Source organism: Radiomyces spectabilis (genome assembly GCF_025331425.1).
Source record: "Radiomyces spectabilis strain NRRL 2753 chromosome Unknown BYT42scaffold_11, whole genome shotgun sequence".
NCBI classification, from domain to species: Eukaryota; Fungi; Mucoromycota; class Mucoromycetes; order Mucorales; family Radiomycetaceae; genus Radiomyces; species Radiomyces spectabilis.
Genome location: NW_026251936.1, coordinates 62,235 through 88,072, shown reverse-complemented (window position 1 = coordinate 88,072; position 25,838 = coordinate 62,235). Strand labels below are relative to the sequence as shown.

General features: G+C 42.5%; 10 protein-coding genes across 10 annotated transcripts; 4 read left to right on the top strand and 6 right to left on the bottom strand.

The window, feature by feature from the left end:
- Nucleotides 1-544: 544 nt before the first annotated feature.
- Nucleotides 545-2,947, bottom strand: BYT42DRAFT_579876 (P-loop containing nucleoside triphosphate hydrolase protein). Its single transcript, XM_051569436.1, has 8 exons — nt 2,748-2,947; nt 2,591-2,667; nt 2,321-2,524; nt 1,964-2,247; nt 1,664-1,889; nt 1,363-1,599; nt 712-1,287; nt 545-656 (listed from the first exon to the last, which is right to left on the bottom strand). The coding sequence occupies exons 1-7, from the start codon at nt 2,899-2,901 to the stop codon at nt 877-879; spliced, it is 1,593 nt and encodes a 530-aa protein (XP_051420341.1). The 5' UTR covers nt 2,902-2,947; the 3' UTR covers nt 545-656; nt 712-876.
- A 412-nt stretch (nt 2,948-3,359) lies between these two features.
- Nucleotides 3,360-4,527, bottom strand: BYT42DRAFT_594946 (uncharacterized protein; the record flags this gene model as incomplete). The annotated part of the gene is made up of 3 exons (XM_051570807.1): nt 3,360-3,456; nt 3,524-4,110; nt 4,366-4,527. The coding sequence occupies 3 exons, from the start codon at nt 4,525-4,527 to the stop codon at nt 3,360-3,362; spliced, it is 846 nt and encodes a 281-aa protein (XP_051420340.1).
- A 3,286-nt stretch (nt 4,528-7,813) lies between these two features.
- On the bottom strand, nt 7,814-8,976 carry BYT42DRAFT_579871 (uncharacterized protein). The gene is made up of 2 exons (XM_051569435.1): nt 8,685-8,976; nt 7,814-8,623 (listed from the first exon to the last, which is right to left on the bottom strand). Exons 1-2 carry the CDS (start codon nt 8,848-8,850, stop codon nt 7,995-7,997), a joined length of 795 nt encoding a protein of 264 aa, XP_051420339.1. The 5' UTR covers nt 8,851-8,976; the 3' UTR covers nt 7,814-7,994.
- Nucleotides 8,977-9,702, bottom strand: BYT42DRAFT_607022 (uncharacterized protein; the record flags this gene model as incomplete). The annotated part of the gene is given in 4 exon segments (XM_051571167.1): nt 8,977-9,246; nt 9,311-9,481; nt 9,590-9,667; nt 9,687-9,702. The coding sequence occupies 4 exon segments, from the start codon at nt 9,700-9,702 to the stop codon at nt 9,185-9,187; spliced, it is 327 nt and encodes a 108-aa protein (XP_051420338.1). The 3' UTR covers nt 8,977-9,184.
- Nucleotides 9,703-10,112: 410 nt separating this feature from the next.
- Nucleotides 10,113-11,161, bottom strand: BYT42DRAFT_616432 (uncharacterized protein; the record flags this gene model as incomplete). The annotated part of the gene is made up of 5 exons (XM_051572066.1): nt 10,113-10,123; nt 10,223-10,385; nt 10,528-10,662; nt 10,725-10,841; nt 10,913-11,161. 5 exons carry the CDS (start codon nt 11,159-11,161, stop codon nt 10,113-10,115), a joined length of 675 nt encoding a protein of 224 aa, XP_051420337.1.
- Nucleotides 11,162-12,082: 921 nt separating this feature from the next.
- On the top strand, nt 12,083-13,099 carry BYT42DRAFT_536970 (V-type proton ATPase proteolipid subunit). The gene is made up of 5 exons (XM_051565496.1): nt 12,083-12,137; nt 12,193-12,227; nt 12,313-12,371; nt 12,510-12,880; nt 12,935-13,099. Exons 2-5 carry the CDS (start codon nt 12,214-12,216, stop codon nt 13,034-13,036), a joined length of 546 nt encoding a protein of 181 aa, XP_051420336.1. The 5' UTR covers nt 12,083-12,137; nt 12,193-12,213; the 3' UTR covers nt 13,037-13,099.
- A 2,101-nt stretch (nt 13,100-15,200) lies between these two features.
- On the top strand, nt 15,201-16,592 carry BYT42DRAFT_64370 (uncharacterized protein). Its single transcript, XM_051572617.1, has 3 exons — nt 15,201-15,357; nt 15,407-16,143; nt 16,252-16,592. The coding sequence occupies exons 2-3, from the start codon at nt 15,466-15,468 to the stop codon at nt 16,417-16,419; spliced, it is 846 nt and encodes a 281-aa protein (XP_051420335.1). The 5' UTR covers nt 15,201-15,357; nt 15,407-15,465; the 3' UTR covers nt 16,420-16,592.
- A 194-nt stretch (nt 16,593-16,786) lies between these two features.
- Nucleotides 16,787-18,791, bottom strand: BYT42DRAFT_64322 (copper fist DNA binding domain-containing protein). The gene is made up of 6 exons (XM_051572602.1): nt 18,544-18,791; nt 18,452-18,465; nt 18,240-18,387; nt 18,126-18,167; nt 17,241-18,068; nt 16,787-17,118 (listed from the first exon to the last, which is right to left on the bottom strand). The coding sequence occupies exons 1-6, from the start codon at nt 18,572-18,574 to the stop codon at nt 17,081-17,083; spliced, it is 1,101 nt and encodes a 366-aa protein (XP_051420334.1). The 5' UTR covers nt 18,575-18,791; the 3' UTR covers nt 16,787-17,080.
- Nucleotides 18,792-21,642: 2,851 nt separating this feature from the next.
- BYT42DRAFT_519557 (transmembrane amino acid transporter protein-domain-containing protein) lies at nt 21,643-23,885 on the top strand. Its single transcript, XM_051565260.1, has 6 exons — nt 21,643-21,668; nt 21,754-22,176; nt 22,253-22,399; nt 22,468-22,506; nt 22,576-23,025; nt 23,098-23,885. The coding sequence occupies exons 2-6, from the start codon at nt 22,101-22,103 to the stop codon at nt 23,697-23,699; spliced, it is 1,314 nt and encodes a 437-aa protein (XP_051420333.1). The 5' UTR covers nt 21,643-21,668; nt 21,754-22,100; the 3' UTR covers nt 23,700-23,885.
- A 220-nt stretch (nt 23,886-24,105) lies between these two features.
- BYT42DRAFT_579848 (uncharacterized protein) lies at nt 24,106-25,289 on the top strand. The gene is made up of 3 exons (XM_051569434.1): nt 24,106-24,297; nt 24,378-24,487; nt 24,561-25,289. Exons 1-3 carry the CDS (start codon nt 24,159-24,161, stop codon nt 25,050-25,052), a joined length of 741 nt encoding a protein of 246 aa, XP_051420332.1. The 5' UTR covers nt 24,106-24,158; the 3' UTR covers nt 25,053-25,289.
- The last annotated feature ends 549 nt before the right edge of the window (nt 25,290-25,838 follow it).

Sequence of the window (25,838 nt, the reverse complement as noted above, 5' to 3'; positions counted from 1 at the left end):
CAATCCACTGATAAGCAAGGAGGTCCGGATTACTTTGACAATATAATGACTCATCCTTGGTTATTCTAGATTTGAAACAGAGATATCAATGCTGCCGTGAACATGCGTCGCATTCTTATGGCATATATCAACTCAGGTTACCAGATCAATTCCAGACCGGTTTCCCTGCAACGAAGCGCACAAGCTGCGCTTGACGGTGAAAGCATCGTCAACTAGCCTCCTGGTCCAAACCAGGTCAGGTCTGGGTGGTGACTCAATTCGAGTTGGTTTTAAATTGAATGCCATCAGCAAAGATTAACCAATTATTATTTCTTATGTGCAAACTCTATGTGCATTTAGCAAAACCCAAATATGAGGTTTTTTGGCGGATTTCCTTATTCGGTCAGAGCTGTTTTCCCAAAAAGGAAGTTGCGGCATGATGAAGGTCTTTTTTTCTCGCCTGTTCGTCCTCAAAGATTCGTCGCCAAGTGAGGGTCAAGAGAGGGGAGACACTTGGGGCGACAGCAGCTTTGTTGAATGACCGGAACCAAAGCCAAACAAAATGCTGCCATTTACCGAGCCAATGTACACAAAACGCAATTGTCATCGTAAAGGTTACGCGCTAATGTGTACCTCTCACAATTTACGCTTTCACTCCAGTGATTAAGCGGCAGTGCGTAAGTTTTTTTCTTCATCGCATAAATATTTGTCTGGGCTCATAAGAAAATCAAGCGGTTGCTTTCTCTTTAAATGTAGATTGTTAAGAGCTGAGAACGGGGCAAAAAAGATTACCAGAGGGAACAGGATGTGCGATACGTATGATTTCTATTAAAGCATTGGCAATAAGAAGGAGGTCCATAGCTCTAGCTAAAGAGTATTAAATGGTATATGATGAAATTAAAACTTCCTATTTGGTAGCATGGAGGAGGGCAATTTCTCGGGCAGATGACCGCCATTTTGGACGGCTTTGATCATATGCATAGCGATACAGAACTCGTCAAGATCCATGTAACCGTCTGCGTCAAAATCAGCCAATCGCCAAATTTGGGCAAGGCTCTCGTTCGGCAGCCCACTTTCCATCAAAATCGGTTTGACTTGAGCACCGCTCACTTTGCCTTCCCTGGGATTCAGACTCTGGAACATGGGTGCGTAGGAGGCTTTATCTACCGACGAAAAATGCCAGTAGGAGGGTGGTACTTCGCCAGGTTGAGCTGAGAATGCCTCAAAAGGATTCTTTTGAGCTTCTTCCAATTCAGGGTTCATCATAGGAAACATGGACATCAATCGAGGCAGATCAGTTGCCAAAGCCTATTATATATCATGATGGTATCAATTTTTCCCGAATGCGTCAACCGTTGTTCTGAAATTTTCTCGGTTACTTACATCATCCACTCGCTCAAGCAGGTCCTCTTTAAGCGATTTGAACTTGTCCATATCATACAATGCTAGGTTTTGTCTGAATCGATCAGGATTGGGAAAGTCGCCTGGAGGAAGATGATGACGTTGCTGAATCTTTAGGAACTCTTGATCCAAATTTTTGAGTAACGCTTCCTGTTTCTTTTTCTTGCCAAACATCGAAGGCATTTCTTTTTTGAGATGACTGATGATCAAGGCATGTACCTGGAATTGATAACGCAAATATGAATGCAATGCCCAGTGACAAATGTTTTCTATCGATATTTACCCTGGCCATGCGTGCCCGTTTTATGATTTCGTTGATCTTTCGTATGGCTGCATTACGCCGTAACTCCTTCAGATCACGAAGTAGATCTTTCGATTCAGCTTCAATCAGTTCACGACAATCTTCAAAGCTATTCACGGGCTTCTCGATCCAGAAAGAACTCAGGTACACGCGCATTACTTCAGGTGTCTGCACCACTTTTCCTAAAGACCACATCATGGCGCCATATCTATAGTTGGAATATATGAGTCACTTTTTCCCAAATGTCGAATGGAAAAAAAGGAAAAGGTCTGTACAACTTACACACGCATGAGTTGTTGCTGGTTCACCATATCACTCTTATTGAGGAGGACGCGAACTTTTTCCTCTTGACCTCGAAGACAATGAATAGCCATTTTAAATTCGTTCGAGATGTCAAGCTTATGAGAATCAAACATAAGCAAGATGAGATCGGCCCGCTGAGCAAACCATTCAATCACTTGGGTAAAATCATAACCACGTTCGACGGATTGCTTATCACCGGCTAAAATACCAGGGGTATCGATGATCGTCATGTTCTCTAGCACAGGAGAATTGGTTTGTGATACCTACAAATCACAAGCACCGTCCACGCATGATTGGTTAATCTTCCCTACGAAAGCGTTTTGTCCCAATACTTACCTGAAAGCGCGAAAGGAAAGCCTGGCCGAACCGATTGAGTCCTCGAAAAGGCAGTTCCTGGTTAACGGCGGCCGCATTACCGGGAATAACGCGATCCTCGGAACCTTGCATAACAGCGACAAAACGATCCGTGGTTGGCTCCACACCAATATGTTCACCAGGATAAGATTTATCCAGTAAATAACGAATGAAGGTTGTTTTGCCCTAACGTAGCAGAAACCAATGAACGGCTAGTTTTTCAACTGCTGTGCTGTAACAATCAGACTGTACCGTGGAATATTGGCCAATGAGCAACACAATAGGTTTCGCTTCAATATCGGAATCAGTCAACGGAGCCGAGTGGAAACCTTTTTTTTACAATAAGAAAACTTGCTTTTAGTGATCGTCGAACGATATTACGATTGTTTTTGGTTTATTAGATAATCACCCTCGAAATTATAAGTGGTTTCTAAAGGACGAATCTTGGTGCTGTAAATGCGTTTGACACCTTCAATCACTTGAGCGTATTCGTCTTCGCCAAGTTTCAACGAGTCGGAAGAACCTTGTTTTCCCTTTCCATTCTTTTTGAATTTCATCGACATGATGTTAACACTACCGTTGGCAAACAAAGAAGAGGGAAAAAAAAACAGGGTGCACAAGCAAAGCAAAAGGAGACCAAACTGACATCAGGGTTTCCATATATGGCAGGATCGCGCCTGTCGATCGAATAAAAACAGAAAATTGTAATACTCTCACTAACACAATGCTTCATCTCGCGTATATAAAAAACCAAATTACAGGTGCCCTGAATGTATCATAGAAAGCTCAAGCTCTGTCATTTTTTGTTTTGTTTTGGCTTCAGCCGAACAAAAAATTATTCCTAGGGTGTCGACCGCTCCCTGGTCGGATGGCTAGAGTCTCTTACTCTCACTCTCATGATACAGCACACTAAAACCAATTTTAAAAGATATTGAGACATCTATTAAGCATTATACACAAAAGCAAGTGCCCTATAATACAGAATGATACAGTTGCAGTGATATATCAATGCCATCACCGGTTAATGGCCTTGATGGTATAGGTGGGTGGCTAATTCGAGATAGAATTCCACTGTGTTGAAACCGGAATCGGAAGGTTTGGAAGATCGCCATCGGTATCTATGGCAATTGCAACGATATGAGCCGTCTGAACTGACAGGAAACAAACGAATCATTACACTCGTACCTTTGGCCATTGAGATCCCAATGATCCGCCTTGACAGTTTTGATGTATTTGCCCCATTTGGCACTTTCTACACTGACCAAACCATCGTTTTCGCCTTCTTTTTCCTTGACGAGTTGGTTGGGGAGGCCAAGAAAGGACCAGACAGGTAATTCGGTGGAAGCGCCATAAGAATAGTAGGCTACATTAGGATCATCGGGTGTATTAGGGTTGAAATGGTGCTTGCAGTAATCGGTAGTGAGGTTCGCATAGGCCGGTGTATCCAGCAATTGCACCACTTTGGATACTACAGGATCCAGTAAGTTGCTAGGCATTTTCGCAATGTCCGCCAGAGTCCAGCTCAACAGCGGTAACCGTGCTGACACAATGGATCCTTCATCATAAGCAGTTTTTTTCGCCGCTGTGTTGTTCGTTTCCATTTTTCTCGTGGCTGCATCGACAAGAGCATCCGTCATCCCGACTCCCACATGGTCCCTAAACCAATCCATGACAGGTGATCCACGGTGAGGCGTTGAGATGGTTGTGAGCGATTGAACATGATACGGTCGATTTTTGATATGCGACACCAAATAACGGCAATCGAGACCTCCCTGTGACACCAGCCAAAAAAAAACCCCCATCTGATCAATAACTTGGTGATATCTCTCAGGAACACATCTTCATACTCCTTGGTTCTCCCCCACTTGCCCCCACCCTATTGTCTCTTTGTTTATGCATATATTCCAAATATTTACCATTGAATGAGCAATAAAATTGACTGCTTCACCCTCCAGTACCATTTTCAAGATGGCATGTAGCTCTTGTGCGCGTTCCCATATGCTGCCGGTGCGAGGGACTCTTGTTACAATCACTTTGGCACCCAGCTTGGCAAGTGCCTCTTCAATTCCGCCCCAATAATGGACTTGAAGGAGCGGGAATAATTCCGGTCCACGTTTGTCAAAACCGTACAACCCATGACATAACGCAATGGGAGCTCGAGGAGCAATGTAATTCGGGGTCACGGGCATGTCCAACCCTGAAACGGGCTTTTTGACTACCGCTGTGGCTCCCTGAGAAGTAGCACTCGATATTGTTGTAGTTGAACAAGAAGAAGTAGAAGAGGAGGAGGAGGAGGAAGACGGGGAGGAAGAGGACGTACTCGATGGTTGCACGGTTTTACCGGCAGCAAAGATAGGCGTTTCGGCTTTTAGTCTTTTTAATCGTCGAGGGTAAAGAATCTGGAGTTTGGCATTGGTCGTCTGACGACGTTTTCGAAGTACAAGACGTTTGTTGAAAGCTTCGACAGCCCACCGAGAGTGAAGAGTGTTGCGAATGTGAGCGGTCAACTCGGTTAGGGAAAGCGAAGGAATCATACGGATTCAAGCAGGAAACAATAGACCAAATTTAATCATAGAACGCCTTTCAGAGGGTGGCAGAGGAGCAAGAGCAGCATACAATACAGCAAGTTGGTGGGAAAGCGTTAGTGTGGCAGGGACCCATGTTCGGCCCTTCAAAAAAGCGCAATTTTAAGGACATTGTGAGTTTCTTGCAGCTTCCAAGGCTTTCCTTTTCTGATCTATGCTGGGGCGCTGAGTATGCGTAGTGTGGATCCTGAGTGCGGGCTTTCAATATTTCCCCGTCTCTGTTCCACGTTCATTCACTTTTTCTATAATTTTATCACTTTACAGGAACGCGGACTACTTGCCATATGCGAGCCGGAATATGTGCTATTACATTGCATGTGCATGACCTATGGTGCCTTGATAATACTACAAATGGGATGTATGAGGACATCCGTTAATGAAACAAAATTAATTTCGGGCTGAACCATCTGTGAAAGTTGTTTTTGAGAATAAAAAATTTACTCCGTTCATCAGGAATATCGGACGATATTTCCCGCACAGATTGAACGGTTCTCTCTGTGGAACAGCCATTCAGAGTCGAATATCCAGCCCCAAAATCAAAAAAGTTGGGACATTTGGAAGACGCACGACCAATACAGTAAAATAAAATAAAATAAAAATTTACATCCACCCAACCGACTAAGACATATCATTTTTGATTCCATTACATTGAGACGGTTTCCAGTAGAATATTCCCAAAGCTTTGTATACATTGACTTGTTAGAGAATGAGTCCACCATCTAGGGAAACATAGCAAAAGAATAGCAATGGATTTTTGGCAAGGAAGAACCAGTAGTATTTTTATTTTTACAAAAAGAAAAGCATTTCTTTTTAAATCTCATTATATCATGACCGTAATCAATTCCTTTTTTTCGTTAATTTAAGGTCATCCACAAAGTAATAGTGTCAGGGAAACATAATATCAACAGACGCTAACAAGTTTATTTCTTGCTAGCCTTGGCAGCGGCCTTGGTGACCTTGCCAGTCTTGTCAACCTTCTCAACGGCCTTGATGACACCGACAGCGACAGTTTGACGCATGTCACGGACAGCGAAACGACCAAGAGGAGGATATTCGGTGTAAGCTTCAACACACATGGGCTTGGAGGGAACCATCTTGACGATGGCGGAGTCACCAGACTTGACGAACTTGGGAGCAGCTTCGAGGGACTTGCCGGAACGACGGTCAATCTTCTCGAGGAGCTCAGCGAACTTACAAGCAATGTGAGCAGTGTGGCAATCCAAGACGGGAGCGTAACCAGCACCAATCTGACCAGGGTGGTTCAAGACAATAACCTGGGCGGTGAAGGAACCGGCTTCCTTGGCGGGGTCGTTCTTGGAGTCGGAGCAGACGTTACCACGACGGATATCCTTGACGGAAACGTTCTTCACGTTGAAACCAACGTTGTCACCGGGAACACCTTCAACGAGCTGTTCGTGATGCATTTCGACGGACTTGACTTCAGTGGTGACGTTGGCAGGGGCGAAAGTGACGACCATACCAGCCTTGATAACACCAGTTTCAACACGACCAACGGGCACAGTACCGATACCACCAATCTTGTAGACATCCTGGAGGGGAAGACGGAGGGGCTTGTCGGAGGGACGCACCGGGGGTTCGATGTTGTCGATGGCTTCAAGAAGGGTCTTACCAGTCTTGGAACCAGCCTTGGTTTCCTTGGTCCATCCCTTGAACCAGGGCATGTTGGTGGATTCTTCCAACATGTTGTCACCGTGCCAGCCAGAGATGGGGACGAAGGGAACGGCCTTGGGGTTGAAACCGATCTTCTTGATGAAAGCGGAAACTTCCTTGACGATTTCGTTGTAACGGGCTTCGGACCACTTGGTGGAATCCATCTTGTTGATGGCAACGATAAGCTGACGGACACCGAGGGTGAAAGCCAACAAAGCGTGCTCACGGGTCTGACCATCCTTGGAGATACCAGCTTCGAATTCACCAGTACCGGCAGCAATAATCAAGATACCGCAATCAGCCTGGGAGGTACCGGTAATCATGTTCTTGATGAAATCACGATGGCCAGGGGCATCAATGACAGTAACGTGGTACTTGGGGGTTTCGAACTTCCACAAGGCGATATCGATAGTGATACCACGCTCACGTTCGGCCTTGAGCTTGTCAAGAACCCAAGCGTACTTGAAGGAACCCTTACCGAGTTCGGCGGCTTCCTTCTCGAACTTTTCAATGGTACGCTTGTCAATACCACCGCACTTGTAGATCAAGTGACCAGTAGTGGTGGACTTGCCGGAATCGACGTGACCAATAACGACGACGTTAACGTGAGTCTTCTCCTTACCCATGGCGACTATAACAAACAAAAGAAAGAAATGTAAGTATACAGATTCATGATACATAATGGACTTCCATCCCATGCCATCCTCCACAGTGGGTGCATCCAAGGTAATGATGGATGATGAATGATGGATGGCGGATGGATGGATGAGTGCACGGGCATGAATGGGGACAAGTATACATACCTAGTTGTGGATGAGATAATAGGGAAGGAAACCTGTGCTCCAACCGATCAAATTTCTTTTATACCGGTGGCGGTCCGAAAAAATTTTATAACCCCGGGTCAAATTTTTTTTGGAAATTTCCCCATTCAAGTTTGGCTTCATGCATCTTGGTTGGTCAACCTGCTCAGCCAAAATGAAATAGAGACAATTCTTCCAACCATTTTCTATTCCACTTCGTTCCAATTGGTGATGTATTTCGGTCCTTTTGCCCCAAGTTGTCCAATAAATTTCCCCAGGATATCTGAAAAACAATCATCTGTTTTCTAGAAACTAGCTTTGTCCATACAACCCTCCATGGCACAAAATTGGCTGCTTTGCCTACAGTGCTATCATTGTGCACATAGATAGTCGCATAGAATATTTGTAATGGGGGACAAGTTCTGACTGCAAATGCGTGGTTGTTCATGTTTATTTGCTGTTCTCTGTGTGCAAAGAAAAATGATGCTCTTGTTTGACAGGGGGGATGACGACTGCTTTGTTCATCATGAGTATATTATATTACAATTGTATTTGATGATATTGCAAAAGAAAAGGGAAAAAATTGAAACAATCACCAAATTAATGCCGTTGGAAAGGTCGGCCTCTTCCGTTCCCTCTGCCTGATCCTCGAGCCGCTCCACGTCCTCCTCCTCTGGGTGCACCTCGACCTCGCATGTTGGGACCTGAACCGCGTTTCCGCCGTTTCAATTGGGAAGTAATATCTGTGATAATGGCACACGGCGTTCGATGACCTGGCCAGCCAGGCCATCCGCCGGGTGTTGCTGGATTTCTCATGGCCGGTTTAAGTTTGATTCTTCCTTCACGCACCGCCTTCTCAAAATCCCGGCACTTTTTGCTTTTACGTTTCTTCTTTTCTTTCGTTCCGGCGGCGGGCGATTCCTCCTGAGAAATATGCAGCACACGATGAGGCAGTCGCATTGCGGGATAAGCCCAACCGGATTGGTCGAGGATATCATTGTAACTGATGGCAGAAGCCTGTATTAAGGCCACAAATTCAGGATCGTCTTCATCATGATCCACCTTTTGCTGATCGGCTACTGATTTCGCGAGCATGTCTGTTGTGTCTTCTGGTTCACGAATACTAATACTTGATACCGGTTTGCTAGAGAATAATCGAAAAGCGAAAGCAGCAGCATCTGCACCGTCATCTTCGTCTTTATGTTCACTGTCCGTTGCCATCGGTTCAGCTTCTATGTATTCGTATTTTTATTAAATAGATCATTTTTCGTTTCTTTGATAATGCTTTACCTGTCTCTTCTTCCACTAAGCCTCCCATGAGACTCTTCATGAGTGCATCCATTTTCTCTGCATCTTGTTCCACGATATTTGACTCAATGACCTCCTCACTTTCAAAAATCTCTGTTCGACTTGATATTCTGGTGTGCTCGGATAAGCTTGGTCGTGCAATAGCCATGATTGTGTATACTGATTGCTATTCGGCCGTCGAAAATTCTTTTAGTGTTTGTTACTGAAAGCCCAACGGTGCACAGCGGACACAAGAAGCTGTCACAACGTTGTAAAAGAAAAAAAAAATTTCGGGCTGCCAAACCGCAAACAGTCAGGTCTCATCATGTCCAAGAGCGCACTTTTTATTGCCAACATGGTTTCATCTTAAGAGCATCCCTGCTTAAAATATGCATACTGATGAAGGCGAAACCATTCGAAAAAATATCTTGGGCATTGAACTGTCGAAAATCCAAAAAGCTCGCTTGGTGCAAGAATTAGGTTTAATTTTTTTGTATGGCCTTCTAGACAAGTTGGTTTAAAAGACATTGGAGGACGAAAGTTCTTGTACGAATGAACTTTTCCCCTATATCATGTGTAAGTAAAGGGTTATACAAAATGCTGTAAAGGCAGATAGACGTGGTACTTACGGATGTTAACCTGAAAGTTTTCGACGTCTTCTGGTTGATCATCTTGGGCGTATTGCAGCTCTGGATGAGCTTCCAAATACTGCCGCCTTGCTTTTTCTTCAGCGCTTTTCGCTATCGCTTCTTCAGCTCCTGCTTCCCATACGTGACATTTGTTGCAATGATTGCAATAGGCTATGTTAGGATCTCGTGGATGTTGACAAAAATGGTCATATCCCTCTAAAATAAGCATAATGTTCAAACTCTTTTTCTCATGTATACGATCCATACTTTTTAGCTTACCTTGAGCAATATTCTTTCGGCAGATATAACACATGATATAGCCTGAGCAAAAACCTTTCGCAAAGTAGCCGGTTATTCCTATGGAATGAAAGCTTACCACAGTTGCATGTCATTTTATTGCAACCATCTGCTTTTTGAAACGATGAATCGCATTGTGGGCACTGGGGTACGTGAGTGGTTCAAGCAAAGGAAAACTTGTTTTCCTTCATAAATTTTCCTTACTGTTCTTTTGACAGCATTCATCGCCTGCCCAAAGTAAAACAAATGAGTGCACCAATTCTAAAAGGAAGCACCATGTACCAACGTGCTCTTTCTACGTATAATCGCAGTTTATCAGCATTGTTGCCCCTGATTTATGGATACCGCGCATCTCATGGTGGCATCGTAAACAGGTTATTTTCTGACACGTTGGATTGCGACAACGGAAGGCGGTGCCTCGTCGCTGGAACAGAATTTGTTCGTATGCTTCCTCCAAATCAAAGCTTGGATTCCGATGACTTGTCAGCATCCAGCATGCGATGATTTATACACTGCCTAATACAAAAAGTAGTATGGAAAGGAAGATTGTCCCAAGCGCAATAATCACCATTGTCCATTCAGCTTTTTTAAGAAGGTTCCTTGCCCTTTGTATACCCACATGTAAAGGCGCCACCGATTCACCCAGTTGGCAATATTCACAAAACTTGCAATAGACTGCTTGCGATTGAAATTGCCGGAGAGTGGAATCAAACAGAAATTTCTCGTAAGCTCGCCATATATTGTCAGGAACGACGCGTGCGAGGGTTGCTTGAGAAATCTAACCGGTACAGTCGTCCGTGCAAACACAAGGAAGTTTAGACGCACTATTCAAAATACCTTGACCGAATAATTGCTCGGATAGGAAACGGGTAATACATTCGTGACAAATTGGGTGATCCGCCTTCACTGCAATATTCTACCTCTTCAAAAGGATATTCATCAAAGCAGCAGACACATGTAATCAACTGTCCATTTCTCGTATATTCCTCCATGTTCCACTGCAACGCCAGTTCATGATCGGTGATCAATCGGGCGGCTATTTCCTCGGCCTCTTCCTGACGACGCGTTTGTTCCATCTCTCTCAATAGTACAGAAAATGCCTCTATTCGGTGCTCACTGACCGTTCGAACCGATTTTTTGATCTGTTCGTGCCCAAAAGCTTCAACTCTTCGCGTGCCGATATATAATCCCAGTGATGCTCCAGCAGCACAGCGCGAATGGAAGACTTTAGTATCTAAATAAGAAATATGACATGACGTATTTAGTAAATGTTTCTCCTGTCACTGTATTTCCACCGGAACTTACATGCGGATACTCTCGTGATAACTGTTCCAATGCTTGATGCTGGTAATACTTATGTCGAATAGAATAAATCCGGTCGAATTCGCCATAATTCAATCTTTCTGGGTAACTAGGGTGTAATATCACTTCCAACGCGACTTGTTCCAAATGACTGTGATTATATTTCTGCACAAGGTCTCGTAGGTATCCAATGTCGTAGTCGGGGAAGATCTCGGTTGCCAAAGTGTTTAGCTGATGATCCAAGTGCTCCATCTGAAAAAATAGTATTGAGATTTGCTTTGTATCCGGACATCTGCCTTCAGCATTGTTATATTTATAGGTGTAGGTATGATATTGAATGATAAAACTAAAGGCAGACGTTGACTAATGGCATAATTGAAAATAGCACGAACCGCCAAAACTTTAGAGAACCGAGAGGAACTGATGGCAGCTGCAAGTGAATGAGAATACGTAGTAACGGAATAATGAAGTAGTTCATTTGAAGAACAAGCCTTCGACTGTTCCATGATAATCTCCAAACAATACAAGTACAAGGAAAAAGTATTTTTGCCGAAAACTCCTACCTTGTATTTCGTTTCTATGATAAAAAGGTGCAATTCGACGCCCATCTATCAGGAAAATCGTACCCACTCAGTATCGGTATGTGGATTCAATTGTTCTACACGAATCCGTCTATTGTAGAACTGTGAAGTAGTGATTTGTGAGTGCGCCAATGTAATTATTGTCTGTGCTACCGCTATAAATGCCGTTGATTATTTTATCACTAATGCCAATTTAGCCGATTTGGAAATGTCAACATTCAACGCGAGTGATGGGAGCAGTATATCCTATTTCCAACGGTTCACTTCTAGGAGAGGTCAGACAAGGTTTAAGTGACTCATGAATAGAAAAAGCGGACTTGCCGCTGAAAAAGTCAGGACAGATCCGTGGGCTAGGTAATGAGCAGTTTTATTTTCTTTATATGATATTACTCAGAAATTGTTAATGTATAGTTGGAAGGCAGTCGTTTTGCGTAGGATAGAAAATGATGCCTTATTACAGTGCGTTCTTTTGATCTTGAAACAAAACAGTAAAATGGTTTTCGCGCTCCGATCAACTATCGGCCATTGGGGTACGTTGCTGCTCACCCGGTGAGTGGCGGCGGGCTGCATCAAAAATTCGTGTCATGCTCTTCAAACTTTGTTTTTCTGTTTTTCTCTTAGTTCCTTTTTCTCGTAGCTCATAACTGGTACGCTTTCTCTTCTACATTACTTGAACCTGTAGCATTGACATTTTTGCTCTAGTCACACTATATAAACCACATCATGGCTGATTATTGGTAAGACAGTTTGCAGCCCTTGGGGATGGTTATGAAACTTTTGACACAACCTGCATCTTCCGGTTTTAACCCATCTGAATTATAGTCCTGTCTACGCCCCATTCTTTGGTTCCATGGGCTGCACTGCCGCCATTGTTTTTAGCTGTAAGTGTTAGAGCATGAGAGAAATGGCATTTGACATTGCCACTATTATGAATCGTCCACTTGGAAAGCCCCAGTATACGGGATGGAAAGGCGTTTCATATCTTTATGTTATCGGTTGAACTCAGACGCGTGTGGTAGGTCTTGGTGCGGCTTATGGCACAGCTAAATCTGGTGTTGGTCTTTCTGCTATGGGTGTTCTGCGCCCTGACCTCGTCTTGAAGTGTATCGTCCCCGTTGTCATGGCCGGTATCTTGGGTATTTACGGTGTCGTCGTTTCCGTACTTTTATCGGGTGGATGTAAGTGGACGAATCTTAACAACTCTAAAAAATTGACTATTCATCTTTCCGCTGCAGTGGCCATCAAGCAAACGCTTTTCAGCGGTTTCATTCAACTTGGTGCTGGATTGTCGGTTGGTCTTGCCTGTCTTGCCGCTGGTATTGCTATTGGTATCACGGGCGACGCCGGTGTACGTGCTACTGCTCAACAGCCACGCATGTTTGTAGGCATGGTAAGTATCAACACGGAGTAAATCAGCAACATGTCAACTAACGCTAGTCTGCAGATTTTGATTCTTATTTTCGCCGAAGTCTTGGGTCTTTACGGTTTGATTGTTGCGCTGATCTTGAATACCAAAGCCTCTGGCGGAGAAAGCCTCTGTAACTAATTGACAGAACAAACAAGCTATCAAATAGCAAAAATAAAACGGTCTGCCTGTATCGCACTGCAATGGTTCCTTTTTGATCAGAACTTGCGCCTGACGAATTTTTTTTTTTTTTGCTCGAATCACTGAATTCAAATTCACGACAGCGGAGGGTCTAATATCTTTCCAATTTCCCTTTTTGTAGAGTAACAGATGCAAAAGGATTGCACATAATAAGTCTCGATGAATGGGCTTCTCCTGATAAACGCACAACTGACACAGTCTTGCAACTGGTGCTAAGAGGAAAAAGAATCATCTGAGTTATAGTATTATATAACCGATGATCGCCTACATTCAAGCAAAAAGCTAAACGGTGTATTGTTTCCGAGATCAGCGTTTGACTTTCTAAAGTTAGGCATCTTGTTGCTAGTTTCAGTGGTCAATTATTACAATCATTAGTTCTGAACCCGATAAAGCGATGCTGAAGGCCCTCAAAATCATCTTGAACGAAGGATCCTCACAATATGGTTCTTTTTATTACGATGGCGTAACAGAATACGCTCATAATGGTAATGGTTCAGAATGCAAGTTAGGATAATTTTGGGACATATTTATGAGTTGGATATTGGCCTTCCAAAAGGTGGAAGATCCCGAATTTGAAACCCGTACTTTTTGATATGTAGATATTCGTATCATAATGAGGAACACAGCTTTGGAAGAAAGCCCCTTCCGCAATAAAAATCAAGCTTGCCTTGAATGGATAATGTAACGCCGATTAATGGACATCAACGAAGCCGAATTTTCGCTAACAGGAAAGTAAAGAACAGACGCCATAATGCGATGGTCTCTTACATCTATAGGTTCAAAAGCCTGCCTTGCTGCATAAATTTGCTGCGTACTAATTTTCAAAGCAAAGTGTAAGTCTAATGGTACATTGAGATGTTGTTTTGCGCATCTCGGAACTGTCGCGTACAGACTAAATGGACCCTGTTGAACTATTCGAGCGCAGATTTAATCGGATATTGCAGATCAACAGCAGTCGTCTAAAAAGTCAAACTGGAAGAACAAGTTATTTTATGTTTCATTCAACAAGATTATATTCAATTTCATGGCATGGATACATCTTCGCTCTGAACTGGAAACTTGCTGAGATCGCCTGCTGTTATATAAATAATGACAAGGGAAGTAGTTGTAAGCGATCCGATCTTCATAGAGACATGACGAACACATTGTAAGGCAAGTCACTGAAAAAGCATACGGTTCTTCGTTAGTCAGCATTGTTCCATTATAATGAAATGATTTGCTCAAAGGGTACATGCTTTTCTAAATCAAGAAGTTTACTGATGTACTCTGCTTGATAAAAATCCAGATTACAAGAGGAAACCCAGCAAAAATACTTAGGAACGTGGATGTTGGTTTGTGCAACCTCCGTGGCAGTTGAATCATAATAATGGTTGCATGCAAGGTTCTAGGTCAGTTGAACGCGAGGATCGGTTGGTCTATTCATCGAGAATTGGCGGGGAGCGTGTTTCTTGATTTGATTTTTTTTTTTTTTTTTTTTTTTTTTTTTGCAAGAAAAAAACTGTAATGTTTCTATTTTTACGTTCGAAAGCCCGGTTCAGGGGTGAAAGGATATCCCGCTTTTCCCTCTTTTTGGATGTTCACGTCAAAAATTGCTTTAAACGGTTCACTGCCGAATGCTATTTTAGACGTTTGCTTGTTTTTTTCGGCTTTGCCTTTTCTTTTCCTTTCTTCATTATTTCTTTCCTTTTTTTTCTAATTGGAACCGCCAGGCAATCCTCAGTCTAAATAAGCAAAAACCATGTCTGCCGATAGTGTGACTGTAGGTTTAGCACACCTCTCCTTCGATAGACCCGAATCCAACTATCTATTGTCCCAAACTCTGTTGACGGATCATGCTACTGGAGACACTATTTCACCAACTATCAAAGTCACAAGAGGTAAGAACGAATGTCAAAATTGAAGGATATTTATATCGTCAAATGCGACAGGGGGAAAAGAAGTGGAAGAGGAACAAAAAAAAAGGTGGACCAAGGGGTTCTTGTATTCGATAGGGTCAGTCCGGATCCTGTATGCAATCATGCCAACCCTGATTCTCATAGAAAAATCACCACGTAACAATTGGAGCCGAAACCGTCAATGTGTACCGAGCGATGACGAAGAAGACGATGAAGAGGAAGACATTGAATCCGATGAAGAGGAAGAATGCGATAAACAGACCAATTCCATGACAAAGCGTCCTGTAGTGTCTACGCCTACAAAACCTACCAGGAAAACCACGCCATTGCCCAGCGATGATGAAGATAGCGAGGATGATGATCAGGGTAAGGTTAAAATTACTTGATAATTAACCGTGTTGATAAAAAAAAAAAGAAAGTAGATGAGTTAAATTGGTGATAGATGATAAAAGTGATACACAAACCGGGACACCGATGTATCGCATGGTCTCTGGATCGGCACCTAATTTGGTCAGTAACGACTATGCTCAAGATCGGCCTGGATTCCACCCACGTTATTCCGACAGCAGCACCAATAGTAATGGGTCCCTTGTACCACCTAATCACTCGGACGAAATACCTGTTGATTATACCCAATTCAATTACGAAGTACATCAAGACGATGATGATGACAACGAAGTTTTAGGGGTTCGTAATGGCCCACTATTAACCGAAGGCAGTCATCTACAGCAGTTACAACAATATCAGCAATATCATCAAGCGCAACTTGCTCAGTTCCAACTTCAAGCACAACCTCATCCATCCAAAAGTTCGTCGACATCTCATCTACGACCCAACCATCATCCACAGCAGCGCGTTAGCATGTCAGGCATGGATTTGTTAAAGCAACTGGAGCAAGAAAAGGCTGAAGCCAAGCGACAAAAGCCGAAATCACAAATCAAAATTGAAGGATTATTGGCTAAATTACCTGAGCCGGGCTCTCACAATATCAGCTTTCAGCAAATGCAAATGAAGAAACCGAGCAAAAATCAACGTCTTTCGGGCAATATGGGATACCACCATCATTATCCTCACCATCCTCATCATAATTCACCGGGCAATTCTTCCAGTGACCGACGGTCATTTATTTCCGCGCAACAGCAGCAACATGCCGTATACCCATTTGGTTACCCCACGCCGTATGATATGGCTTCTCAGAATGCGATGTATATGTCGCGCAGTAATGCACCTAGCATTGTCCAGCCAAGCTATGCCGGGTACCCGCAATATGTGGGAAACATTGCCACTCTAGGTATGGTTAACAATGGCAACCCTGCTCTTAACATGTCGATGCCCAAATCGGGAGAAGCCCATTTTTCACGGCCAGCGAGTGCTCTAAGCATGCATGAAGGTTCCGGACGAGGAGAAGGACGGTCAGATCATTCATAACTGTCTATCTTAAACCATCCGCATTTGCTTTTGCGTTATGATTCTTATCGCTTTGATCCATCCTAAATTCTTTCAACATATACAGCAATAATAAAAATGCAAAAGAATAATCAATAGCTGTACCTAGAGCCAGAAATGATTAATGAGCTCATATGATGTGATTTTGTTTTTGGAGATTTCAACCAATTTTTGTTTACCATTTTTGGAACCAGGCACCCAAAGCAGTAAAACGGCACATATTTCAGTGATGCAAATTGGCAGTCTACCTTTCTTCATCATCAATGGGATTATCTGTGTGTAACGTGCGCCTTATTGTCACTTTTTGCCATATCCCATAATAATCACAAATACGAATTCATAGGACTTCCTGGATAGACTGTAAAAGACAATCTTGGCGGGAATACCATCCCAACGATGAAACAAGCACTCCATCGACGATGTCTCTTCTGGTCACCACGCCTGATGTTGCCACTACCATCCTCAGTTTACACTGATTCATACGGTTTTTGTTGTAGTTTCTGTAAAAGGATGTAGCGTCTCTCTCATGAAACTTTAGGAAAACAAACAAGATGAGGAGCAGACGAGCCAAGCTTACATCATGGATTCTATTTACAAGATTTCGGCACAAAAAAAAAATATTAATACAATATGGGAGGAATTTCTAGCGACTGAGACTCATCAAGGAATCAGCATAATAATCTGTGAGAAAAGAAAAAGAAGAAAGAAATCAGTCAGAGAAATACTAGAACACGATCCAAGCTGGCAACGTTTGCAGGGGTAACGAAAGCAAAAAAAAAAAAAAAAAAAAAAAAAAAACATACCGTCACAAAGCTGTGTAAAACAATTGGAGCACGCATCAAAAGACTGAGAACACCCACATCCACACAGTAATGAACCATCCTCTGCCAAAAGGGAGGTCGGACGGCCTTCTCCTGGAGCCAGTTTCGGAGTTGGCGCATCGGACGGTGCACAAATTGCTGCAATAGACAATCGCCGGCGTGGGTTATATTCTTCAATGGCAAATCCGGCATATGGATCGACTTTGGATTTCATTGCCCGCGATGGATGCGCATCGCAACCGACACACGTACATGAGTCGCCACAGCGACAAGTGACAACCCGGATTCGTTCACCAGATGAGGTGACTTTCTCCGTGGAACAACAAGACGCTCCTTGCGCTACTCGTTCCACCGTCGGACTTTCGCAAGGGGTTGATGCATCAAAGGATTCCGGCGTGGGATGGTGATGAGCTCCCGCGTTTTGTCTAACAGGAATGGTTGTTGCTGCTGCACTGACGATCGAGGTGGGCGTAACAGGCGTTGACAGCGTCTCGGTGGACGGTTGTTTTGAACAGCAAGTGGAGACTGGTGAGATGCTTGGTTGTAAATTCATAATGGGTGGCGACTGTATAGATGTAAAAGGTTCGGAGCAAGGAGAAGAAGTTTCTGAAAAATGCAATGATGATGAGTTGGCTGTGGATGCATTGGATGGACAGCACGATAATGACGACGGTATCTGAATATGCGTATTGAGTGGAATAAATGATGGGTCCCGTAGTGGAACTTTGGGTTTAGGCGCAATACTGCGTAAAAGCTCCTTGGAATTGAATGGCTCGGTCGTTGACTTCTTCGAGGATTTGGTTTCGCGATCTATATGTTGAATCAGAAACATGAAAGGAATAAAAAAAACGCGCATTCAAGGCTTGCCATTACGAGCTTTCTTCCGTGATCGTAAATTACTACTACGTTCTATAGGAGCAAAATGGATTAGGTGAATGAATGCACGGAAAACATCGCTGCAACACAATGGCTGTTACGGACCTGTTTCGTTGTTACAATCGCAACGCACATGAAGTTGGCGTACTGTCCTTAATTCCCGGCAACGTTTGCATTGTGTTGCTGGCCGCCCTTTCTTTTTCACTTCGATCAAGGGTCGATCTTCGTGATTGCAATGGGAGGCACGGTGACCCTAGGTTGGACTTGTATAAGTTTTTCAAACAACAAATAACAATAAACTCGGCTGGCAAAAATACCTTGATACAGGTAGCTTTGCAAGAAAAAACAAATAAAAACATTAGATTCTCCCGCTGAATAATATTAGAATGTTGAATCCCTTGTCCCTTACCACATGCCCACTTGATACCATTGACGATCATTGGCAATCATACAAAACCGGGTCAAGCAATTCCAGGCAAACAAGGTTTGTGGAGATTTAAAACTCAGGACCGGCTTCTGATGAAAATGTTCCTCTGAAAATGTTCCATTTTTTTTTCTCAAATACGATTCGCCCAGAGTTTTTTTTGTTTCCGGAAATGTTAAAAGTTTTGATCGAGCATTCATGGTGCAAAATTTTATTTTCAAAAGAAATAATGCAACGCAAGAGGTCAGTTCCATTGATTCTTCCATTTTCGGTCATTTTCTGCAAAGTAAACTGCACGCGAAGGAGCACTTGCCCCGGAAAAACCGGAGTTTGTGCTCTTCCATTTATTGTGTGGGGAATACATATGGTTGCTAATTGGATCGCCCAATCTTTTCTGGAATGCCGGACTGCCACTTGACGCAACTTTGGTGTATTTAATGTCGATACCCCGGGCATCATGGGATCCCGATTGGTCTCTTAACATGCGCAAAGCAGCACTTGTTTGGGCTCCCTCTTTCCCTTCATACCCGGACTATGTTGGATCTAGACCGGTTTGTTCTAATGCACATTAATTCACAAACTCATTCAAGATACTTTACCTTTGATATTCGAGTTTGCGATAATATTTGATAGTCAACATGCTTTGACCATATGGCATTGGATCGAACCAGAATACGACTTTTGCAGCACCCAAAATCTTGGAAGATAGACGAGCACTTGACCTGATTTATCCACTCTTTTGCAAAGTGTCCACGAACAGTCAGATATTTTGAATAGAGGACCAACATTGGATGCAGTTTCGAAATTGCTTGGATTGCAGAAAATTTGGAATGGAGGCTTTTTGGCCAGCAAGATCATTCGCGCTGTTTTCATAAACAATGGCTGCTGCAATGGCTCATGTCATGTCCATTAACCCTCCAATATCAGGATTGTATAGTATAGATTCATTTGTTGTACAAGCGGGTTTATTTATTTATTTGCTTATTTACATATCATCATGAGCATAATATATCATATATCTCAAGTCAATGTGTTTTCATCAGTTCGCCGACAAATATGCAAATCGGTTGATATTTGGTGAAGCAAAGTATTTACTCTGTGGATGTAATATTTTATAGTTGGCAGGGTCGTTGATCTAAAAAATTATCTGCTGAAGTGTATTTCACATGGGATGATGGCATGCACATGGCATCAACGTACTCAGCACGAACCTTTTTTATTGAAACAGCATGTTGTTCCGAAAGCGAATTTTATACTGTTGGCCAAAAGATTTATTTGCAATTCTCCAGGGAATCTGACTGTGCATTATTGTTGATACGAGCGCCGGCAACACCTTTGCAATGAAGAATGGCTCGATCTCATTATGAGCCCTCAGATTAGGATTAGTATATCGTCCATGTTACCAACGTGACAGCCGGTATAACAGAAATCTAAACGGCGATTGACACGTCCTATGGATTCGATCCACTATGATTGCAATGGCACAAATCGCAGCCATCGCTCCTCATACATATATAATGCATTCAAACAGAAGAAGAGAAAAACATGCATATTCAGCTAGACCTAATTTACTCATAACCGTAAATTGGGAATCGCCATAGGGTCAACAACTTTTAAGAAAAGTCTTACCCTATGGAACTCTGTCATGCTCTCCATCCCAACTTTTTTTCGAACAACCAACGTCAGTTCGGGTAAGCTGCAAATCAAAACTCCAAAAACAGACGAATAGGGAAAGACGTCCCGACCTATTTTCTTTTTACATTCATTTTAATATGTTTTACGTCTTTTGTTTGAAAGCTCTGGCCACTAATCTCATAGGGAACTGTTATCGTGGGAAAAAATGAAATATGAGAACCAACTTGTAATTTAATCGAGCATGCGGAAATGCATCGGATATTGTAACTCGGGTGCCGTATAGTAGTTCTCCACTTGCTGTGGGAAAAAAAAGAGATTAAAGTTTAGATGTGAACACATTTCTAGGCTAATCGCCATTCCAGCAAGCCAACATCTTTGAATTCCAGTATTAATTTGCGATGAACCTTCAAAGCACTTGATCTACCGCCAAAAAGCAGAATATCTAAATCAAATCCTGTCAAGAACAAATTTCTACTAAATCAATGGTTCACAAAGTAGTTATTGTTTTCAAATCATGAGATGGTGACAAGACGAGTGCCCGGGCGAATCTTCCTGCATATGACAATGACGATGGACACATCAGTTTTTTTAATTGCACGGATTAAAGTTACCCAAGGATCGCAGTGTAACGGTGACAGCATAGTCCATTTTTAGGATGAAATCCGATCAATCCAAGTCTCGATAGTCGAACTACCTGCTTAATGACTCTAGCATAACTGTCATAACATAGCCAGTATCGTTTGATTATCGTCTTGTTACGAAAGCAAATACTGATTCAGTCAGTCTACCAATTGGTGCTTGATGGAATCGCTTTTTTCATCATCTTTGTTATTATTTTCGCTTCTCTTTGTTCAATTGGCTGCGCAGCAGTCAATAAAAAAAAGGCACGCAAAAACCATGCTGCAAAATAGGGTGGGGGATGGCAGGACTTTACGACATACTATAAACTTTGAAAAGCACTCCTTTAAATCAATTTGATATTTCATTCGTGAAGACTTTGAACATTTGCCATGTTCAAGGAATATTACCAAGTTCGCTTACAAGGCAACTAACACGACCTTTATATATTACAGTCGATGATACAATTTATTTATCATAAACAATAGTATGCAAGATGATCACAATACTTCTTTTTCAAATCACGTAGTCAACAGGCGCATTCCCAAATGATGCACTTTTCTGGCCGTTTGGGTGTCATAGGCGCCATACTCCGCCACCTGGACCCGCACCCATGCTTTACAAAAAAAGCGAGTCTGACAGCAAAGCTAAAAAAAGGAAACTAAGGAATATCATTGCTTTCCATATCCTCGTAAACCGTGGGATTATTTTGGACTAATCAAAAAAGATCTGCGACTATGGAAAACACACAACAAGTAAAAACCCTGCAAAAAAGGAAACGAACAATGTAACGTGATCTGAGCCACAAAATCGATCCACAATGACTAACTTATCAGTTCCATGCTTTACCAAAAAAGGTAAATGAAGTGATTCCTTTTTCATGTTTCAGTATGATGGTCCTTATTTGACATTGTCTATTTTTTTCCATTCTTATTTCCACAGACGATCAGCCATAATTTTGAATTGACAAAATTACGGCCTCAAAATAAGTAAGAGAAACCTTAGCTTATGGGTTGGTTATTATCAGTTTTTCCAATAGCTGGTAAAAAATTGACGACGATTTCAATTCATTGCAATTGAACAACGATCGCTGATTGGTTTGCCTTACAATCGAAAGCCAATCATTATCCAATCACTCATCAGCGGTGGAAAAAAAAAGTTCCAAAAAGCTTTTGAGCGCCCGCTATATATAACGAAAACACACAATTTCCCCAGCTGTATTTTTATTTAGCTTCTTTCTCTTCTCTTTATAACTCGGCACGAGTTTTTATGCGATAACTTCCACACTTATGGATGAAAAAGATATACATCCTGGAAAGCCTTCCGAGGCAAAGTCGATCGAATCTTTAGAATATAATCTAAACGGTATGAAACCAACAAAACTTGGAAGGAACAATCCATCGAAAACCGGTTTCCTTATTTGTACGAACTTTATCTCTAGAGGATACCCATTCCATCAAATTTAGTCACGGTGTTGAACGAGAAGCCCAAGGATCCAGTTTCCTTGCCTACTTTAATATTGTCTGCGTTGTCGCTGGTACAGGCGCACTTGGTCTTCCTTATGCGTTAAAACAGGGAGGCTGGATTGGTAAGCTTTGTTGTTTCCGGGTTCCACGAAAACGAACCTATTAACACAATAACTTTTTATTTCCGCAGGCTTACTCATTTTGGGTCTCTCTTGGTTGTTTTCCTCCTGTAAGTTTGCTATTTGCATCACCGTGTTTCTAATGCTGTTTCCTAACGATTGGCGTTTTACTTCTATAGATTCTGGTGTAATTCTCGTCCGTTGTTTGTATTATAATGGTCGCACTCGTCTGTCTTCGTACCAAGAAGTTGCTGAAGCAGCTTTTGGTGCTATTGGTGGCTGGCTCGCCTTTTTCTTTACAGCAATATCACTCATTGGTGTTCCTGCTCTCTACGTCATGCTGGCTGGCCAGAATATCAGCTCCATGTGTCAAGGTACTGCAGCTGAATTGACACCTCCTATTTGGGTGATTATCTGCGCAGCGATCGTCGCGATACCCTTTGTGCTTTTCAAGTCTATGAAAGAAGTTGGTTTTCTCAGCGCTTTCGGTATGCTGGCCACAGTGATTGTCGTCTTTATCGTATTGGTGGAATCCGTCAAAGATATCCCCAATCAAACGAACATTATTCATGATCCTGTCATTTGGGACCAATTTCCAATCGCTCTTAGCTCTATCGCCTTCAGTTTCGGTATGTGAATCATACATAATTCATGACAGAATCTAGTACGGATCGCTCACCATGCTTTTGCTTGTACTCTAGGCGGTAACCCAGTATACGCCAACGTCGAAGCCGGTATGCGACGACCGCAAGATTGGGCCAAAGCAGTGACGGGTGGTTTGTCGACATGTGCCGCTCTTTATTTTTTGACGGCCGTTCCTGGTTATTACGTTTATGGACAATCCGTTCAGTCGCCCGTATACAACAGTATCCCTACAGGACCCGCGAAAATCGCATGTGCAGCAATTATCACCGCTCACGTTATTCTTGCCATGCCGATTTTACTGACATCGTTCGCGCTCGATTTGGAGAAGCTTTGTCGGATATCAACGTTCAATCATTCAAAAATTGTGGAAGCCTTATTACGTTTTGCTCTTCGTACGACTCTGATCGTCGTTGTTGTCGTTATCGCTATTTTCGTTCCGTTTTTCGGTGATTTCATGTCCCTCCTTGGTGCTTTCTCCAATTGTGCGCTTATTTTTATATTCCCTGTTTTGTTTTATTACAAGCTTACCGGGCTCCGCAACAAGTCTTGGTATGAACTTATCCTTGGCTTCTTCGTGGTGTTATTAGGTGTTGTCGGTTTGATTTTTGGTACCATTTCATCCGTGAAAGCTCTTAATGCCGATATCAACGGTCATTAGGCCGTTTTGATTCCCCATTATTACGCTCCCTATCATTACTATTAAATTTCATGCATTTACTCAATTCATTATTCTCTTTTCTGCCTTTCTATTTAAGAAATACAAATTCGTGCCATTTTTATGTCATTCTATTATTGCCAATTTTTGAACAAATATGACTTGTGTAAATGTCAAAGACCTTGTAAATACATCACTAATTTGCGGTTATTCTGAAGCACTGCGATATTATCACAGATTATGGCTTCCATTTCATGATCTATTTTTTTTCCATTTTATTTTGAGAAAAGAGCATACTGCGGAAACGAAGCAAAGCTCATGGCTGTCAAATTCTCGGTGATTGCTGCTCCGCTAATTTCACCAATTTTTTTTTTTTTTTTTTTTTTTTTTTTTCCTTTTGGACCAAAAAAAAAAAATTCGCAGGAGAAACTGTTACTTTGGTGTAGACTTATTCTTTAAAATATGGGAGCTCAAGCCTCGAAACAAGCAGTTCGCCGTTTGCCGAAAACTGCTAAAGCAGAAACATTGGAATCAGCACCTCTTGAATCACCGTCAACCATACGAGCGCAAGTAGAAGCCGAGGCTGAAGCACTTGCTGCAGGTGAGGAAACTATTTCCGTGATATTTTCAGCAACATGAAGATGATCACCACTGAATCAAGCCGGTTTGATCTGTCATTAGAGCGTAAAACGGAGGCTATTCAAGAGGAAAGCCGTGATCCACAACTGCACAAACTCTTGACCGAACTGGGTCCAGTCAAGATTGAGCCTACTATGACCAAAATGCGCATGGTACCATTAAACGACAAAACCGAAGGGGGGGGGGGTTCCAAGCGCACTGCTAATTAACACACGATCTATTTAGTCTGACGCAATGCTGGGTATCATTCACGAACGAAAACGATTAGAAGAAGCGGAATCAGTGCCGAGTAGTGCATTGGAAAATCGCGTGTCTATTGATGAGTTATTCACTATTTTGGAACACCGTAAACGACTGGACCCTGGAACATTGGATCAACCTGGCGCGCTAGAAGCACTGGGTAAAAAATACAAGATGGATACGCCAACATTAGAAACGCTGTACAAGTATTATAATACCATGGCTGTAATGCCAGCTGCTACCGACGACAAGGACGAGCGACGACTGGGTGTTTGGGTAAACAGTAAGGCGGAATGGAAACAGGCAGTCAATGATACCCTCTCTCGACAAAAAGAAGCTGCACGTAAAGCGAAAGAAGCTGCCCTCAAAGAAGAAATGATGGCACCGCCCACCACGAATGCAATCACTGAAGAGAAGAAAGATGAAACAGAGCAGCAAAAGAAGGAACGTGAACTTAAAGAACTATTTAGCGACTAATCAAAAATGATCATTATAAAACTACCTGTTAACCAAGTATAAAAAAATGGAAATAGCCTTCTTTTAGACACCCCTCCCCCCCCGATACTGTTCTGTCAATTCACATTTTTTAATGAAATTGTCACGGGACTTTTTTACTCAAGCTCTTTGGACCGGGTTCGAAGCTTAAATCCTTATTAATTCGAACTTCACCAATGACAAACGGTCAAGTTAATCATAGTCAATCAGATGAAGCAGTCTGGTACAAAGGCAAAACCATGTGAAGATTAAAGAGATATGATTCGATTTGACTTTATACAATTTGGGGGCAAGCTCGGATAATCTCTTCCATCTCCGAACCGATGAATAAGCATTCATAACAGAAAAGTCATTTTTAATGAACTTTACCCCCGAATGCTATGAGCAGCTGGAACAGATATGAAAAAACTTCAACCACCGGTATTTTTCTGATACCATGCCGGAATATCAAACCAAAAGTAATTGGAAAAGATTCATGTGGAGACAGCTGTTAAATCATTTTAACCGTAAACGTTATGATTATGATTGGAAGTAGTTTCCCAAATTTTTTAATGGCCCGCATAAGCCGAGCGCATAGAGGATTACAAATCAAATAGGGGGGTGGGGTACTCTGTTTTGATCTCCCAATATCGACAGTGGTGGTCGTAGTAGTATATTCATCTGAAAAAAACGGCGCGAACCGGGGGTTTGGATCATTTGTGTTACGTGTATCTGCGCAATCCCTTGGAACCCTGTTTTACATAAAAGAATAAAATGTTCGTAGTTGAG